At 40.1% G+C, this 17,652-nt stretch overlaps 1 protein-coding gene across 2 annotated transcripts in view; it reads right to left on the bottom strand.

The window, feature by feature from the left end:
• Window positions 1-17,258, bottom strand: part of Tfrc (transferrin receptor) — a 23,964-nt gene extending 6,706 nt beyond the window's left edge. The window contains exons 1-16 of one of the 2 annotated variants that reach the window (XM_021209456.1): window positions 17,118-17,258; window positions 12,871-12,928; window positions 11,407-11,608; window positions 10,809-11,010; window positions 9,081-9,230; window positions 8,798-8,900; window positions 7,632-7,745; window positions 7,230-7,328; window positions 6,778-6,917; window positions 5,281-5,438; window positions 4,521-4,643; window positions 2,817-2,902; window positions 2,391-2,454; window positions 1,291-1,358; window positions 891-949; window positions 654-735 (exon numbers count right to left, since the gene is read on the bottom strand). In XM_021209456.1, coding sequence (XP_021065115.1) covers window positions 654-735; window positions 891-949; window positions 1,291-1,358; window positions 2,391-2,454; window positions 2,817-2,902; window positions 4,521-4,643; window positions 5,281-5,438; window positions 6,778-6,917; window positions 7,230-7,328; window positions 7,632-7,745; window positions 8,798-8,900; window positions 9,081-9,230; window positions 10,809-11,010; window positions 11,407-11,608; window positions 12,871-12,906 — 1,686 coding nt within the window. In that variant the 5' untranslated portion in view covers window positions 12,907-12,928; window positions 17,118-17,258. Of the gene's footprint in view, window positions 1-653; window positions 736-890; window positions 950-1,290; window positions 1,359-2,390; window positions 2,455-2,816; window positions 2,903-4,520; window positions 4,644-5,280; window positions 5,439-6,777; window positions 6,918-7,229; window positions 7,329-7,631; window positions 7,746-8,797; window positions 8,901-9,080; window positions 9,231-10,808; window positions 11,011-11,406; window positions 11,609-12,870; window positions 12,929-16,791; window positions 17,028-17,117 lie in introns of those variants that run through there. The other variant, XM_029544478.1, reaches the window with a different exon arrangement.
• Between the last annotated feature and the right edge of the window lie 394 nt (window positions 17,259-17,652).

Genomic DNA, 17,652 nt, shown 5'->3' with positions numbered 1-17,652 from the left:
ATGCCCTCTTCTGGAGTGTCTGAAAACAGCTATAGTGTACTCACATAATAAATAAATAAATGGATCTTTAAAAAAAAAAAAAAAAAAAAAAAAAAGAAAAAGAAAGAAAGAAAGCTATGAAGTCAGTCCTTCGACCCACAGGCCCTGACACTTCGTTCTTCATATGTATTAAAACAGCCACTTATTCATCCTATGGCTTTAGTAGCATATCAAGTAATTCCAGCCATGTACGTCTCCAAATCCAGATGTTTCTTAAATCTCCTGATTTTCCAAATTGACTCAGTAATTTCCACCATGGCTCTCCAGGATCTCTTCTTTCTCATTTAATAACGATGTGATCAATTCAATGTTCTGTCTCATAATCACTTTACACTTGTATTGCTGCTGCTCAAGAGAACATTTCTGAACACCTAGTATCTAGAAGAGTACTATTCAGCCGATCTTAAATGGAAATATCATATCCCTGTGCTATAAGAAATTATTAAATCTATTACTAAAATTAGCTTTCTGACATTTAAGCAAAAACTCACATGCTATTTAAGCTGACTTGGCTAGTCTGTTTAAATCTTTTAAAATTTTTTAAATACTGAAAATTTTGATTTCAAAGTTAATTCAAGATCTTATGAAAATGCTGTAGAGTTCTTAAGTCTTACCTCACAAAAACAGAAAGAAACTGCTGGGATTCCAGAATATGCAAGGAAAGGAAATGCAGCATTGTCAAAGGAAAGTTTCTCACTGCAAAGGAAACAACCATCTTTACCAAGAATTCTAAAATGTAGTCCTACCATGCCATACCCCTTCCCCGATAATCAGACCCTCCTAGGCAGAGCTAGGCCACGCAGGGAGGATTAAATCTGTCTATTGCAGCATTTCCTCTTTTCTCAACTTACACTTTGTTAATCCAATTGCTGTCTCGATATAGAGATTTTCCATCAATTGGATGCTTTACCTGTAAAATGAGAAATACATCATAAAAACTTAATTTTCTTTCTCATTCAAAACTGATCATGTCTGTACATATTTCCTCTGGTGTTATTCAAGTTCTTCTAAATCTTCCTGAAACTTACAATTTCCCTGTAAGTTCAGGTCCCAGGGCAATAATCCTAATGATATATTCTGAGAATCTTTCATATATTCTCAGAGTTAGTAGAGTAAGGGTCAGTAATTCAAGAACATGACTAATTCACTATAGAATTTACTTTCAATTCCTATTACTGGTTACTGTTAAGTGTTTTATCTTTGACCAAAAAAAAAAAAAAAGCATACAATTTTGTAACTAGGAATACTCACGTCTTGCATTATCTTTCCCATAAGTGTATATAATAAGGGGCTGGCAGAAACTTTGAAGTTGCTAGTGCCTGTAAAATAATTATTAGCATTATTCCTCTTTAGACAACGGTATTCATAAACAATTCTATAATTAAAACTACCCGACAAAGACATGATAAACACCAATCCTAGCACTCGGGAGGCAGAAGCAGGAGGGTTGTTTTTAACAAAATCTCAATAGTTCAATTTTACCAAAGACTCGGAAGCCAGATGTTGGGGTGAAAGTGTGCTACCTCAGAGAGGTAGAGAAAACACCCACCTGATCTTCCTTAATAACCAAGGAAGGTCAAAGAGCATCTACTTTCTCACACTATCTCAAAAACCCCTCAAACTGAATGTCCCTCCCTTTTATTACCTGTACAGCTCTCTTAGTTCTGATTTCTTGTTTTGTTCCTTAGGTTCACCCTGTCAGCTGGTTCCTTGCTCTACCTCTTGACCTACAGCTGACTTCATTAAATCATATTTACAATATTAAAGCAAAAAACTCTTGGATTGGGCTGGTGAGATGGCTCAGCAGGTAAGAGCACCTGACTGCTCTTCTGAAGGTCCTGAGTTCAAATCCCAGCGACCACATGGTGGCTCACAACCATCCGTAATGAGATCTGACTCCCTCTTCTGGAGTGTCTGAAGACAGCGACAGTGTACTTACATATAATAAATAAATAAATCTTTAAAAAAAACAACAAAAAAAACCTCTTGGATTAAAGGTGTGTGCTAGGGCTTAGCCAAACCACAACCAGAAATAGGTTTTTCTAGTAAGTAACAATCGTAAACCAAACCAAACAAAAATGGAACCCACACTCCTAAAAATTTAACTAAAGACCCGAAATGCAGGTGTAGTGGAGCAGGGAATGCAGGTGTAGTGCAGCACGCCTTTAATTCCAGCACTTTTGAGGAAGAAGGTGAATCAATCTTTGTAGCTTGGTTTACAAAGCAAGGTCCAGGACATTACAAAGGTACACAATGTACACTACAAAACATAACAAGTAATGCTTTAAAAGTCTGCTGTTCCCTATACAGTTGACCCAAATTAAAAAACAAAACAAAAACCAGATGCTTACCAAGGACAACTTTATCCAGATTAATATAAGTGAAAGCTTTTAAATGCAAAGATGAAAGGTACCCCTAGAAGAGAGGACACATTGTTAATATACTAACATCTAGCAACGTATACATTGCTAATAAGCACGAACCAATCACTTAGCACTTGGGAGGCAGAGGCAGGCAGATTTCTGAGTTTGAGGCCAGCCTGGTCTACAGAGTGAGTTCCAGGACAGCTATACAGAGAAACCCTGTCTCGAAAAACAACAACAACAACAAAAAAAAAACAAAAAAAAAGAAACCTAGTGTTTGTTGGAGGGATCCACTTTGAAATCTAGATCCCATTGAGACATACTACACAAAGGCAAAAATGGTACAGAGATGTAGGACAGCTTAACTTGGAGGATACAGACTAACACGCCCTAGACACAGTCTGGAATACATACCTCCAGCCACTCAGTGGCACCAACAGCTCCAAAGTCGCCTGCACTCCAGCTGGCAAAGATTATACTTCTGCTGGGTCTAAATCCATCTGGAAGACAAGAAATTGCTTCATCTTGGGAGAGGTTACAGGCAGGTAGGTAACTAAGATGTTCAGAAGCTTCTGAGTTAACTGAATTCAAACACCTTTCCCTTTGAAGCCCCAGGTGAAAGACTACTGAAGGAGCAGCAACAATTTTTTGAAGATAATCTTTGTAGGACAGCACATGTATGTAGCGTTCTGAGTACATGGCGGAGCACCTTATCGCGGTTACTCCCCCACAACCTTATCTTCAGTTCCTTAATCAACGGACAGTTGCTGTTACACTGTCATGATGTATACCTTCTGTGAGAGCAATCTGCTTAGAAGTCTATCATTTAAAATATGGATTATTTACCTTATTCTGAGACAGTATCTATATCGTCCAGGTTTGCTTTAAATTTACAAACAATGCCCCCTCCCCTCTGCCACTCTGCTTGAGGCTCCCAAGTAGCTGGGACTACAAACGCTACTATGCTATGCTGTACCTAAGTTTGTTTGTTTGGGTTTTTTTGTTTGTTTTTCAAGACAGGGTTTCTCTGTATAGCCCTGGCTGTCCTGGAACTCACTTTGTAGACCAGGCTGGCCTTGAACTCAGAAATCCGCCTGCCTCTACCTCCTGAGTGCTGGGATTAAAGGGGTGTGCCACCACACCCGGCTCATATACCTAAGTTTTAGGAAGTACTTTGTACTCTAAGAAGTACATGACTACCAACTGCCCTGATTCTATTTTATTTTTTAAAAAGATTTATTTATTATTATATGTAAGTACACTATAGCTGTCTTTAGATGCGCCAGAAGAGGGCATCAGATCTTATTATGGGTGGTTTCGAGCCACCATGTGCTTGCTGGGATTTAAACTCAGGACCTTTAAAAGAGCAGTCAGTGCTCTTATCTGCTGAGCCATCTTGCCAGCCCGATTTTATATTTTTCTATAACGTATCTTGTATAAAAGCAACACTTTAGACCTCAATTAAAAGAATATAAGATACTGGGTTTACTTTGTGTTTGCCAAGTATCATGAGAAAAGTCTTAAAAGTAGAATTATAGTAGTTGTTAGGTCTTGGAATATTATCTTTCTATTCATGTTCAACTAAGAACATGGTTTAGCTTAGTACTAATAAATAGTTTTTCAAAGAATCAGGATTTCTAGTTCAATGAAGAAACTTCATGGAGAAAAATTTCAAAGTCATGAGTTAATGAAGATAGCTCTGTATTAAAAGAATCTACCGGGGTTGGGGATTTAGCTCAGTGGTAGAGCGCTTGCCTAGCAAGCGCAAGGCCATGGGTTTGGTCCTCAGCTCTGGAAAAAAAAAAAAAGATAAAATAACAAAAAGAATCTACCATAAGAGAGTGTAACAACAACAGGTAGTGGTGGCTCATACCCATAATCCCAGTACTTGGGAAGCAGAGGCAGACAGATTTGAGTGAGTTTCAGGACAGCCAGGACTGTCTTAAAAAATAAAACAAACAACTGGAAGAGAGAATTTAAGATCTCTATGGTCATACTACCCCAAATGTGCCTGATCTTGTCTGATCAGAATTTAAGAAGATCACAAGTAAAACTGAACAAGACAGAATATAAGTGACAGAATAACATGGAGCTCACAAATTTTTTTTTCTATTGTACCTTTTGAAATCATATCTGAGAATACTTGGGCAAGTTTCAACAGAAGACCTGTTCCCACACTGGACTTCGCCGCAACACCAGTGCCCCAAGCGTCTCTCTGGGCTCCTACTATAACATAACGGTCTAAAAGAAGAAAAAAGGCAACACATCATCATAGCTTTTGTTTTTTGAAACAAGACCTCACTAAGAAGCATCCAACTAAGGATCTCCCACCCGGGCTTCCTAGCACTGAGATTATAGGTGTGCTACCGATAAAGTCCAGCCTTTTGTCCTATTAATAAATGTGACTGTTGGATGTGCCCTGCACATTTATCTGCTGCATGACAGTTATGCTTGTTTAATGCTATGGACAGAACTGGTATGTGATCCTGTAAGAAAACCACTTATCAAAGCAACAAAAAAAGTATTCACAAGCTGTTATCACATTCACTTTATTTGGGGAGACAGCTCAGTGGATTAAAAAGGTGTTTGCTGCTAGGCATTGTAAAAAATTTAGATCCAAGTCCCACCTGGACAAAACTCCTACAATCTGTTCACTGACCTTCACATGTAAAATTTTAAATGATTACAGAAAGATATTTAATACTTAACTCTGGCCTCTCCATACACTTACATGGCCATAGCCATGTGTTATATACACACATATTACCAAGTTCACATTAGGACAAACAAGATACAGCAGCTCATGCCAAGCTAGCTCCTCCCTCCTTCCTGCACTAGACCCATCTACAGTAAGCAAGACAGTAAAGGAAAAAAGTACCTGGTTCCTCGTAACCTTTAATAACTCCAAAGATGTTAAGTATTCTTCTCTCTTTTAGTATGTTGTTCACAGTGAGCTTCACATTTTGATTCTGTGAAAGTTGCAGCTTACACGAAGAATCTATGTTCCAATTAGCAGGACAGCTTCCTTCCATTTTTCTAGAAATAGAAAAAAAATGATATTAGCACTTTGAGCTAATATTTTTTCCTCTGGTTTATAAATCCAGAGACAAATGCTAGGCAAGATAAGTTAGTGAGAATCACCTACTACTGACTGATGCTTCTCAGGTTAAGAGCCACTCGGTGCTTCACAAAACTCTCATATAGAGATGTTCTTTATTTGTGACTATTCTAGTTTTCCAACTAAATTGAAGAAACAAGAGCAGAGGGGGTAGAGTAACTCCTGTTACATAATAAACAAGTGCTTAAAAATGGGTTTAAATTAGATAATTTTTTGTTTTTCAAGACATGGGTTTTTTTTTGTGTGTATGTAGCAATAGTTGCTTGAGCCCCCTCTGTCGACCAGGCTGCCTTCAAGAGATCCAGCTTCCTTTGCCTCCCAAGTGCTGGGGTAAAGTTCTAAATCAGACAGTCTTATAACGAGGGAGAGAGATAAAACTTAATTACACACTTTGAGAAAGGATCCCACAGCCCTGGCTGGCCAGGAACTTGCTATTTGGCTGGCCTTGAGCTCAGTTATCCACTTGCTCCGGCTGTGACTAAAAGCATGCTCAGGTCATTAATGACAAAGGACAACCAGAATAATTATTACCATAAAGCAACTAGAAACTGTCACTAGAATCATTTTGTGCAGCCAAAAATAAAAATTTGCAGGTTTCTCTGTATATAGCCCTGGCACTCACTTTGTAGACCAGGCTGGTCTCGAACTCAGAAATCCCCCTGCCTCTGCCTTGCCTGCCCTGCCTCCTAAGTGCTGGGATTAAAGGCGTGCGCCAGGCATAGTTATTGCACCATTAGATATCAGTTCAACAAGAGTTCCAGCATATTTCTTAACAGTAACTGAATGGATTGTCAAAGGGAATCGAGTGTTTCACTTCAACACAGGAAGTAGTCAAAGCAAAAGCAGCACAGTCGGAGCGCAATGGGGAACAAGGTTACAAACCCCTTATCAAGATCACTTTATTTATAAAGGAAAAGTCTCATTAAAAAAAAAAAACCAGCTGTGGTGGTGCATAGCTTTAATCCTAGCACTTGGGAAGCAGAAGCAGGCAGAGCTCTGAAAGTTCGAGGCCAGCCTGATCTACACAGAGAGTGCTCCAGCCAGGACAGCTGGGGCTACATAGAGAGACCCTGACCAAAAAAAAAAAAAAGACAACAACAACAACAAAAAAAACATACAAGTTAGCAATTAACTTCTCCCAAATTTCCAAATGTGAACATTATAGCCAACTGCCACTTTTATTAAATAAACTTAGTTTTTTTTTCCCCTTGCATAATCACAACTTCACCGTGTAAAAGCTTTCAGAACCTAACTTACCCAAATAGCTTTTCTGCAGCAGCTCTTGAGATTGTTTGCACAGGTATATTAGGCAACCCTGATGACTGAGATGGCGGAAACTGAGTATGATTGAAAGAAGGAAAGCCAGGTGTGTATGGATCACCAGTTCCTAGATGAGCCTAGTAAACAGAGATATATTAACAATTAGTTCTATCTAGCACTTACTCAGGAATTTGCCTATAAGACTTAGATATGGTGTGAGGCTATAGCCCAAACTATTTAGAAATAAATCTAAAGAGTTAAATAAAGTCTATTTCTATAAAATGAAGCTTAAAATATAGAATTAGTGCATCCAAAAACTTTTCAATTTTAGGTACTTTAATAAAGCATTCTCAGCAACTGCCTTCTTACTTCCTGCTAAATAAACGTCTCCTAAAAGAATTTAAGAACATCTAGAGAAATCATTGACTCTTCCAGAAATAAGAACTCACATGTCCAAAGAGTGCAAGGTCTGCCTCAACAACGGGGAATTTATTCTTGTCCATATATATGAGGACACCAATTGCATTAAAGCTTTGGGCATTTGCAACCTAAAATAAAAAAGACCACAAAAATGGATGATATGAAAATCAGTTCATACAAAATGAAAATAACACATACTACAGAGAAATCTTGCCAGGGAAGAGCACACCAACTAATTACATAATACCAAACGGTCAGCCCTGAAAACATACATACAAGATACTGACTAAGCTTACATTTATATAGTAGGCACACTCACAACAAAAATGAAATTATAAGTAAGTAGTAAGGGAAAGCATACAGGTAGGTTTGAAAGAAGAAGGGAAATATAATCTACAAAAATAAAACAACTTTTAATAATCCATACTCACCTTTTCTGCAAAAGTAATTTCCCCTGCTCTAACAATCACTAAAGATCCATTCACAGAATAAGTTAATTCTTCAAAGTCCTTTTTAGTGCCAAAATTAGCATGGACCAGTTTACCCTAAAATTAAAGACATTAGGTTTAATGAAGATCATTGTACCAAAACTGCTATAGAATCTAAAAGACAAGATGATTCATAAGAACAACTGAAGCCTGGCAGTGCTGGCGGCGGTCCTCTACTCCTAGTACTTGGGAGGCAAAGGCATGGGGATCCTCTGAGCTTGAGGCCAGCCTGTTCCACAGTGGGAGCTAGAGAAAAAAGGAGGGGGGCAGGGCAAAATCAAATTCCAAACTTTTGACAATTCTAAAGTAAGCAATGTTACAGGGAAAAAAATAATCTAAGAGTTCTGGCCTCATGAGTTCTACACATCTCATTCTGCCTTTACATTGCCTCAACTCTATCTAGGGAAAGGATAACAGGATAAACAAACACAGATCAGGCATGTAAGCACTTATTCCACATTTCCACATCCGAATCTAAAGCAGCTGAAAACACAGAAATTGTGATTGTGCATACACATGGCTTATACAGAGGTAAAAAAAACAACCTATGCATCTCAGGTGCTGTGCTCTTGTTCATCAACTTGACAGAAGACAGAGTCATTAGAAACTTAAAATTGAGGAAATGTCCCTTGTTGGCATGGCTAGAGGGCATTCTCTTGATCTGTGGCTGATAGGGACACTTTCAGATGGGAGCATACTCATGCTTAAAAGCAACTGCAAAGGGAGTGGTCTTGAATGAGGAGAGCAACAAGGTTTAGAGCAGGAGGTTCTCAACCTGTGGATCTCTGACTCTCCAGGTCTGAACCCTTCTCATAGGGGACCCTTGGGAAGCAGAATTTACAGCACACTTAGACATTAAATAGCAACAAAGGTAATTTCATGGTTAGGGATCACCACAGTGACAAACTATATTAAAGGATCACAGCACGAAGGAGATTGAGAACCACTGATTTAGGGTCTTACAAAACAAAAATGGGACGGGACCTTAAAATTCATTCTAAGGTAATAAAGATCTAAGAATAAGAACCCCATAACCAGTTAATTTATACCCAGATATCTAATTTCCTTAGTTGAGACACTGGAAAAGTCAATTCACCATTTTTACTTACAGAAACTTCTGCAGCTTTACTAAATGCCACATAACCCTCAGGAGACTCCACTGACTCAAGGCTACCATCTGAACGCACTATGGTCACCATGTTTTGAACAACGCTAAAAGATAAAAAATAAAGTTAAAGCCATCCTTAAAGAAAACTCCAAGTTAGTATACATAGCATTTGACTTGCATTGATTAGCTTAGGAAAAGTAATCTCTAAATTTTAACCTCAATTTTCATTTTGAAAGTTTCATCTACTGACCTCTATAAAATGAGCTACTACTATTACGACATACCTGCTTTTCACTTGAATCTTTACAAAGTGTTCATCTCGCCAGACTTTGCTGAATTTAAATTCATGGAACTGATTTTCAATATAATAGGCAAGGTTTTCATCTTTTTGAGATCCAGCCTCACGAGGAGTGTATGTGTTCTGGCTCAGCTGCCTGGAAGAATAAAAGTCTGGCTTGAGACAAGGCTTCTGTATAGCCCTGGCTATCCTGGAACTTGCTCTACAGACCAGGCTGGCCTAGAGAGAGAGCCTCCTGCCTCTGCCTCCCATGAGTGCTTGGGTTGACCGTGTGCACCACCACCACCACCAGTCAACTAAAAAAGTGCATTAAAATGTCTATTTAAATAAATATTTACTTCAAGGATCAAGCAAATTGTTTTAAATATATTACCCTTCAAAGTCAAGATAAATGAAGTATGACTCAAGACTGCCGGATTAACCAGTTACAGAGGGAAATAAAATGTACCTTATAGCCTTAAGTAACTTTAGTTACTTTTTAAAAATTTCTGTTTACCATGAAGATTCCTTTAAAAGCCTCATCCTGGGGCTGGAGAGATGGCTGATATGAGACTTTCAGATGGGAGCATACTCATGCTTAAGAGCAACTGCAATGGGAGTGGTCTTGAATAAGGAGAGCAACAAGGTTTTGGGCAGGAGGTTCTCAACCTGTGGATCTGACTCTTTGGGTCTGAACCCTTTTCATAGGGGACCTTTATTACCTTAGCAGTTAAGAGCGCTGACTGCTCTTCTCAAGGTCCTGAACTCAAATCCCAGTGACCTCATGGTGGCTCACAACCATCTGTAATGAGATCTGACACCCTCTTCTGGTGTGTCTGAAGGCAGCTACATTGTACTTACATATAATAAATAAATCTTAAAAAAAAAAAAAAGCCTCATCCTTATCTATCTGTATACGAGTTTTAGGGGAATGATAAATAGCACCATCTAGATCTGGAGAAGCAAGATCAAACACTGTAAACACTATTGGTGAATCCAAGAGTACTGCACTGGCACACACAAATACAAATCAAAATCTTTAAAGGGAGCTAGAGGATTGTAATGGCTCTGGGTTGTAACACTTTTGGTTTTGTAAAAGAACCATTTTGGATTCCAGCACCCATATGCTGGCTCACAACCATCTATAAGGCTTATGTAGGTACCAGGAGTTAAGTGTAATTAATAATGCACATTCATGAGCCAGGCGTGGTGGCGCACACCTTAAATCCCAGCACTTGGGAGGCAGAGGCAGAGGCAGGCAGAATTCTGAGTTCGAGGCCAGCCTGGCCTACAGACTGAGTTCCAGGACAGCCAGGGCTACACAGAGAAACCCTGTCTCGAAACAAGCCAAAAAAACAAAACAAACAAAAAAACAAACCAACCCCCTCAAAATAATAATAAGTCCTAATTTCCTGTCAGCATAGTCCCACATTGTCAGGAGGACCCTCTGAAAGCCTTTCAAGTCTCCTTACCCCCAACAAAAACTGTTTATATCGGGGCTAGAGGGATGGCTCAGTGGTTAAAAGCTCTGAATGCTCTTCCGAAGGTCCTGAGTTCAAATCCCAGCAACCACATGGTGGCTCATAACCATCCGTAATGAGATCTGACTCCTTCTGGAGTGTCTGAAGACAACTACACTGTACTTACATATAATAAATAAATAAAATCTTAAAAAAAAAAACAAAAAACAAAAAAACTGTTTATATCAAGACTGAACTTAGGAAATTGAGCTTACTTGATGGTGTCAGTAAACTCTATGGAGTTCAGCTTCTCTGACAACAGTGTTTTGAGGTCTGCCCAATATAAGTGAGATGATTTAGGAACATCTTCTGTTTCCATGTTTTCTGACTTGTCTGTCTCCTCCGTTTCAGCCAGTTTCACACACTCTTCTTTTTGTTCTACACGCTTACAATAGCCCAGGTAGCCGCTCAGGAATCCTAAAAACAGGACGTTTTAGAGCTAAACACATAGATTTTTAACTTATCCCTGAAAACTTTTAATTAAATTCTAAGGATCTATTAGAAAATTATGAATCTCATTTAATGGAATTTAAATTACCACAACTAAGTCATATTTTACAGTGACCTGTTCAAGACATGGATGCACTTGTCTTACTGGAAGCCTTTCTTAGTACTATTCCAAATGTCCTGCGTATATTTCTAATAAAACATCCATAATTTAAATGTTTCCCTTCTTGCAGGACCTAATTTGACAGCAGGTAGAGAATCCCAGTGCCATTTAAAAGTACAAGGCATCTCATCATCCAAATGAAATAAGAGTTCTAAGAACTAGTTAGTCATAAGAAATCCTTCTGAATGGCCACTCATTCTTACCAATCAAGAAAAAAATGACTAGTGCAATAGCCGCAAAGCAGAGTCTTCCATTAAACCTCTTGGGTTTTCTGACACTAGCCTTCATGTTATTGTCAGCATTTTCTTCTTCATCTGCAGCCAGTTTCATCTCCACATGACTGTTATCTCCATCTACTTGCCGAGCAAGGCTAAACCGAGTGTATGACAATGGTTCCCCACCAAACTGATATTTTAAAAGAAAGAAAAGAGATATAAATAATATTAAGACATTACAGTAGTTTGGTCATTATACTATATGCATAATAATATGACAAACATTCATATGGAAAGTTACCCTTTATAACTGATCCTCTTCTCTGTGCCCAGTTCTGTCAATGGCAGAGGAAGGCTAACTAACAGTCTTTTTAAAAATATTTATTTTATGTATGCGAGTACACTGTCACTGTCTTCAGACACTCCAGAAGAGGGCGTTAGATCCCATTACAGATGGTTGTGAGCCACCATGTGGTTGCTAGGAACTGAACTCAGGAGATGGTGCTCTTACCACTGAGTCATCTCTCCAGCCCACTAACAGTCTTTCATTCAGCCTTTCTAGGGTTTCTATTTTCTGTTTCCTATAACATTTTTTGTTTATAATACCTTAAAAAAAAAAAAAAAAAAAAGAGATGGGTTTATCTCGCCACATTGCTCAGACTGGTCCTGATTGGCTAATGATTCCTCTTAAATAGCCGGGATTACTGGCACACATTTTAGTTCTACCTTGTCATATAACCTCTCCAAAACAGCCAAAGCTACCCTAATACTTAAGGGTAGCCAAAGCTTAGTACTATTCCAAATGTCCTGTGTATATTTCTAATAAAACATCCATAATTTAAACGTTTCCAAAGCTACCCATAAGTATTTCCCATAATTAAATTTTTATTTTCATTTATATAATGTGTAAAGTACACTGTACCTTTTATTTTTTAAAAGATCTGTTTATTTTTTTATGTATGAGTACACTGTAGCTGTCTTCAGACACACCAGAAAGAGGGTATCGGATCCCATTACAGATGGTTGTGAGCCACCATGTGATTGCTGGGAATTGAACTCAGGACCTCTGGAAGAGCAGGCAGTGCTCTTAACCACTAAGCCATCCCTCTAGCCCCATATAATTAATCTTAATCGAAACTGAACATATTTGTTTTGGGGTGTTGTAGTATCTGCCTATAATCTCCAGCACTTGAGGAAAAAAGGAAGATGGAGTTCAAGGTCAACCTGAGGCAATATAGAAAGACCTTGCCTCAAAGAAAAACCTACTACATCTTTTGTGCAATCTGTTTCACCTTAATACCATTCATTAGTTCAGATGTTTAAAAAATAAAAACTAAAAAGGCTGGTCAAAATTTGGGTTGTCATCTTGTACTCACTGGGTGAAGTCATGTTTTCGGTTTGTTTTGTTTTGTTTTTACTAAACATTTTTTCAGATAGATGAAAGTACCTTACCAAGTTAGAGAATGCTGATCTGGCTTGATCCATCATTCTCACTGCTACAAGGGAGTACCTGATATTAGAACAGAATATAATTAAACAAAGATCACTTCATCAGATTACTGAGGGCTTACCATGGGATATTCATTATATTAAACTTACTCCTAAACATAGTTACTTTTCTAGAAAAGTTCCATGTTGCTTGAACTAGAATTTCACTAGAAAGTTCTGGCTGGCCATGAACTGAGATCCCACCATGTCAACTTCCCAGCACTGAGAACTATATACCATAATCTGTCTCCTAGACATTAACTAAAATGTTTAATTTACTGATAACCAATTCAGTGTGATCCTTGACTGGATGCTGAATTGAGGTGGGACAGCAAAGTTACAAAGGATAAACCTGAGCCTTGAGACAAAGGTATCTGAACATGGATAATGCTATTCCATGGGTAGTGATGGTGATGCCTTTGATCCTAGCACTTAGGAAGCAGGCAATTCCGAAGCCAGCCAGCCAGAGCTACAAAACAAATAAAAAAACCAAAACAAAACCCGAAGTATAGAGAAAACTAGTTAGAATATCATCACTATTAAGTATGTTTAATCAAAAGAAAAACTAGGATGGCAAGCCTTTCAGTTTTCTCAAGTTGCCCAAGTTGGTCATCACCACTCTGCCTCTTGCCTCCCAAGTACTAGACTAGAACAGCTAGCGGGCACCCCTCTGTCCAAGTAAAGGCTTAAACTTAGTATCCAAAGACACACACAAAACAGTAACCATCCAGAAACCAGGAGACTTGGGGGGGGGGGGGTTCAAGACAGGGTTTCTCTGTGTAGCCCTGGCTGTCCTGGAACTCACTTTGTAGACCAGGTTGGCCTCGAGCTCAGAAATCCGCCTGCCTCTGCCTCCTGAGTGCTGGGACTAAAGGCGTGTGCCACCATGCCTGGCGAAACTAGGAGACTTAAGACTGTTATTCTACAAAACACTCAGGTCTAGTTCTAAGGTCTATTCATTAATATTTTTGAATCCCCATGCTTTAATGATTAAAGTCACATGCCAGATCATACATGTTCTCAGAAGCCCAATCTCTTGTCCCTTCTGTTACAGTTTATCACTACCACCTCACCAGAAACACACCCAATCGCTAGAGCCAGAACTAGAAGGCCCCACCCTGAGCCAATTTTAATCATATTCTAGGGGGGGAAAAAAAACAGCTAACACATTAATGCTTGTCTGAAATAGCTACCCCTAAAATATTCTACTTTCCCAAACAGGTCTCAAGTTGATATGATTAATAATAAATAATAATGGTAATAAAATGACTGAACAATTTTGAGCCTAAACAGATTGCTGGTATTAATGTCTAAGTTTGGCTTTATAACCCAATTACACCTTATTTTTCTAAGAAACAACTTACTTCTATTTTAATTCATAGAACTAAAATTAAGAATAACAAAAAACCAATTCAGAACTGAGCTGTGGTGGCACATGCCTTTAATCTCAGCACTTAGGTGGGTAGATCTGAGTTTGAACTCAGCCTAGTCCAGAGCTAGTTCAAGGACAGCCAGGACTACACAGAGAAGGCCTGTATAGAGGGGAAAGTAAATTTTAAAAAAAATATGACTTATGAAATTTCCATTTAATTCCAATTCTGCATTTGTGAATACCATAGTAGTTCCAAAGTAGCCAAATTGTCAGAGCTAGTGACACATACCTTTAATCCCAGCACTTGGGAAGCAGAGGGAGGATTTGTTTTCAAGGTCAACCTGGTCTACACAGTAATAACTTGGCAAGATAAAATAAACCCAGTTATTCTTTAAGTCTTACTTGACTCATTTAAAATCTTACATATAGCAACATAGCTATTTATATAGGTTTTTGAATTTTCATCCAAGTTAAATTGTCAAATCTATACTCTGCAAGCACGGCAAAGACATACCAGATAGAACAGTCTAACTGGTAGCTGATGATGGGGCAGCTAAAAGTAAAACAATTCTCATTTGGTCCAAGATGTCACCAATGTCAACAATCTTTGACAAGAGAAAGTTAATCTTGATTTCTCACATCTACTTACACATCTTTGATGTTACCAAATATTAGGAAAACTATTCAATTCTAATAAAAATTAAGATAAAACTAAAATAAAAACATAGTTCTTTTCATCTATGACCTTAACTTTGAGCTGGAAGCTAAGCAATGATACTAGCCAGACTTTTCATTAAAAAATAAGCCATGCAATGGTTCTGACAAGCACATTTCATTTCAAATCCTGAGTTCACACAAAAGGAAGTTCCTTTGATTGAGGACCCGATCTAGATCCTCAAAATTAAGACAGTACCTAGCCCTGCTCTTTTAAGTCCCACTTCTTTACTTACTATTGCAGTCGTAGATCCCTGACTACCTAGGAGAGCCTTAACTTCCCCCAATTTTTTTTTTGTTTTTCGAGACAGGGTTTCTCTGTGTAGCCCTGCCTGAAACTCACTCTGTAGACCAAGCTGGCCTCGAACTCAAAAATCCTCCTGCCTTTGCCTCCCAAGTGCTGGGATTAAAGGTATGGGCCACCACTGCTGAGATGTTTTAAAGACAGGTTCTTACTCTTCAGCACTAGCTGACCTCAAACGCAGTGATCCACCTGCCTCTGCCTCGCCCCAGTGCTGGGACCAAATGTGTGTGGCACCATGCCAGACAGGGAAGGTTTTAGTTTTAAGAGCCTAACTTTGATGGGTGTGGTGGCACTTGCCTTTAATCTTATCACTCTCAAAACAGAAGCAGGTGGATCTGAGTTTAAGGCTACCCAGGGATTCATAGTGGAGACCTTCTTTGGGAAATTGAAAAGGCAATAGGAAATAGGTAGCAGGTTTTCATTTCCATACAGTTTTCTGAATAGCAACCAAAAGGTCAAAACCACTTGAGGTCACTCAAGTTTATTGTGTATAGCACTCCTCTGGGAGAGAAGGAAATCACCTACACACAACAGACCCAAGGCCTGAGGTTCATTTAATTAACTTTCATTGTCCTCTAACCCAAATTTACCCCACAACCTTGCCCTATTATAGATAAGCATATAGCCACGGCATGTAACTACTTAGCCTTAGGGTGGGGTTAGGCAGACAGATCTAACCAGTCAACACAGGCCAGGTTCACAGCCACCATTCCTGGACAATATCCTCTCTCAAAGTAAAAAGTATTATGCTATACACAAAAAACAGCTGATATTGGATTCCTGTATAAAGCAGTTTATTATCATCGTTAACAGGAAAATAAATGCAGGTGGACCCACACAAGCTAAATCCCGTTTTCTTTGTAGATAACATCCTGAATCAGCTTAAATGTCTTTGTCAAAGAGGTCATATTTCACAGCTCGGAGCCAACTCATCTAATCTTAGAATAAAGGTATCAGGTAGACGAGAATTTCTGTAACTCAACTATTTCCCATTTAAATCCTATTTAAAAAAAAAAATAGCACAGAAACTGAACAGCAATCCGGCCCAGTCTTCTGCCTAGGTATAAGGAGATCATTTCATTTTCCGCTCGGAACAACGTGTGCTAACTGACCTCAAACACCATTTTAAGAGAGCTGTCCAACATCATGGGCACGCTGGTTTTCTACAGCTAATTATAAAATAGCTCGTACAAAGAGGTCGTATTTCTATGTTCTCCCATCTTAGGGGATGCTAGCGACGTTCTTAGTATTATCTGCAGCGTTCAGATCTATTCTGCCCTAGAAAAATGAGATTCCACACGCTGGGCCAAGAGGCAGAGCCTGGCACAAAAAAAAAAAAAAAAAAAAAAAAAGACCAGATGGTGCCGTAGTTCCAACATGCGGCTCTTGGAAACTCCCCCTAAATGTCCGTGACACTAATAACCGAATAGAAAACAGCTTTGTCCTTTTCAGCTGTGACGCCCTCCTGCGAGGGGCCCCAAGGTCACCCACGTACCCCGACAGTCGCTCCCTGGGGCGACTTCCTCCAGCCGCCACCACGTGCTCCCGGCGGAACAAGCCTGCGCCTCAGCGTGGTGACTCTCGAACCCGCGGCCTAGGACCGGCCTGCGAAGGCCCGGAGGACCCGAGGGGCACAGGGTACAGCGGCTCCCCACACCCACCGCGCTGCACCTGCAACCCGCGCTCCGCAGCCCCCGGGCTCCGCGACACCCCTCCGCCTCCCCGCCCGCACCACACCACACCGGCCCCGGCGTCTCGCTCTGGTCCGCCCGCCACGCGAGGACCCCGATGGGCCGTGCCGCTGACAAGGGAGTCACTCACTAGGAAGCGCCTCCTCGGCCCGCAATGCAGCAGCCAGCGCTCCGCACGCCTTCTGAAGGCAGTGCAGCCTCCCACCCGAACCTTATAGCCCGGCCCCGCCCCCCGGCCGACCCTCTGGAGTTGCGTCACTTCCTTCCGCACGTACACCTACCGAGGTGCTCCCGCAAGACGGCTGGAGGCGAGCTGCGCGCGCAGCCAGTGCGTGCGCGGAGTGGGCCAGAAAAGGCGCCAAGGCGGCAGGTGTCGGGAGGGAGCGTGCAATTGGCTGCCGCTCGCTTTCTCCACCGCACCCCTCCCCCGCCGTGACTTTGGGGTTGGCCTGTCGCCCTCCGCCTAACCTTGACCGACACCCAACCCAGCGGTGCAAGTTCAAAAGTATCAGCCTTTACTCTTTAAAATATTCCTGCTTGCAGGCTTAGGTCTCTGCCAAAAACCATATCCTAAAGACGAGTTTTTGCAGCTCAAAGATGCTTTAAAGGAAAAACTTTAAAGCAAAAAAGTGCAAATTTTTTTTTTTTTTTTTTTTTTAGATTTT

The sequence above is a fragment of the Mus pahari genome, chromosome 12 (genome assembly GCF_900095145.1).
Source record: "Mus pahari chromosome 12, PAHARI_EIJ_v1.1, whole genome shotgun sequence".
NCBI classification, from domain to species: Eukaryota; Metazoa; Chordata; class Mammalia; order Rodentia; family Muridae; genus Mus; species Mus pahari.
Note: the sequence above shows the minus strand (reverse complement) of the source record. Positions and strands in the feature narration are given on the sequence as shown.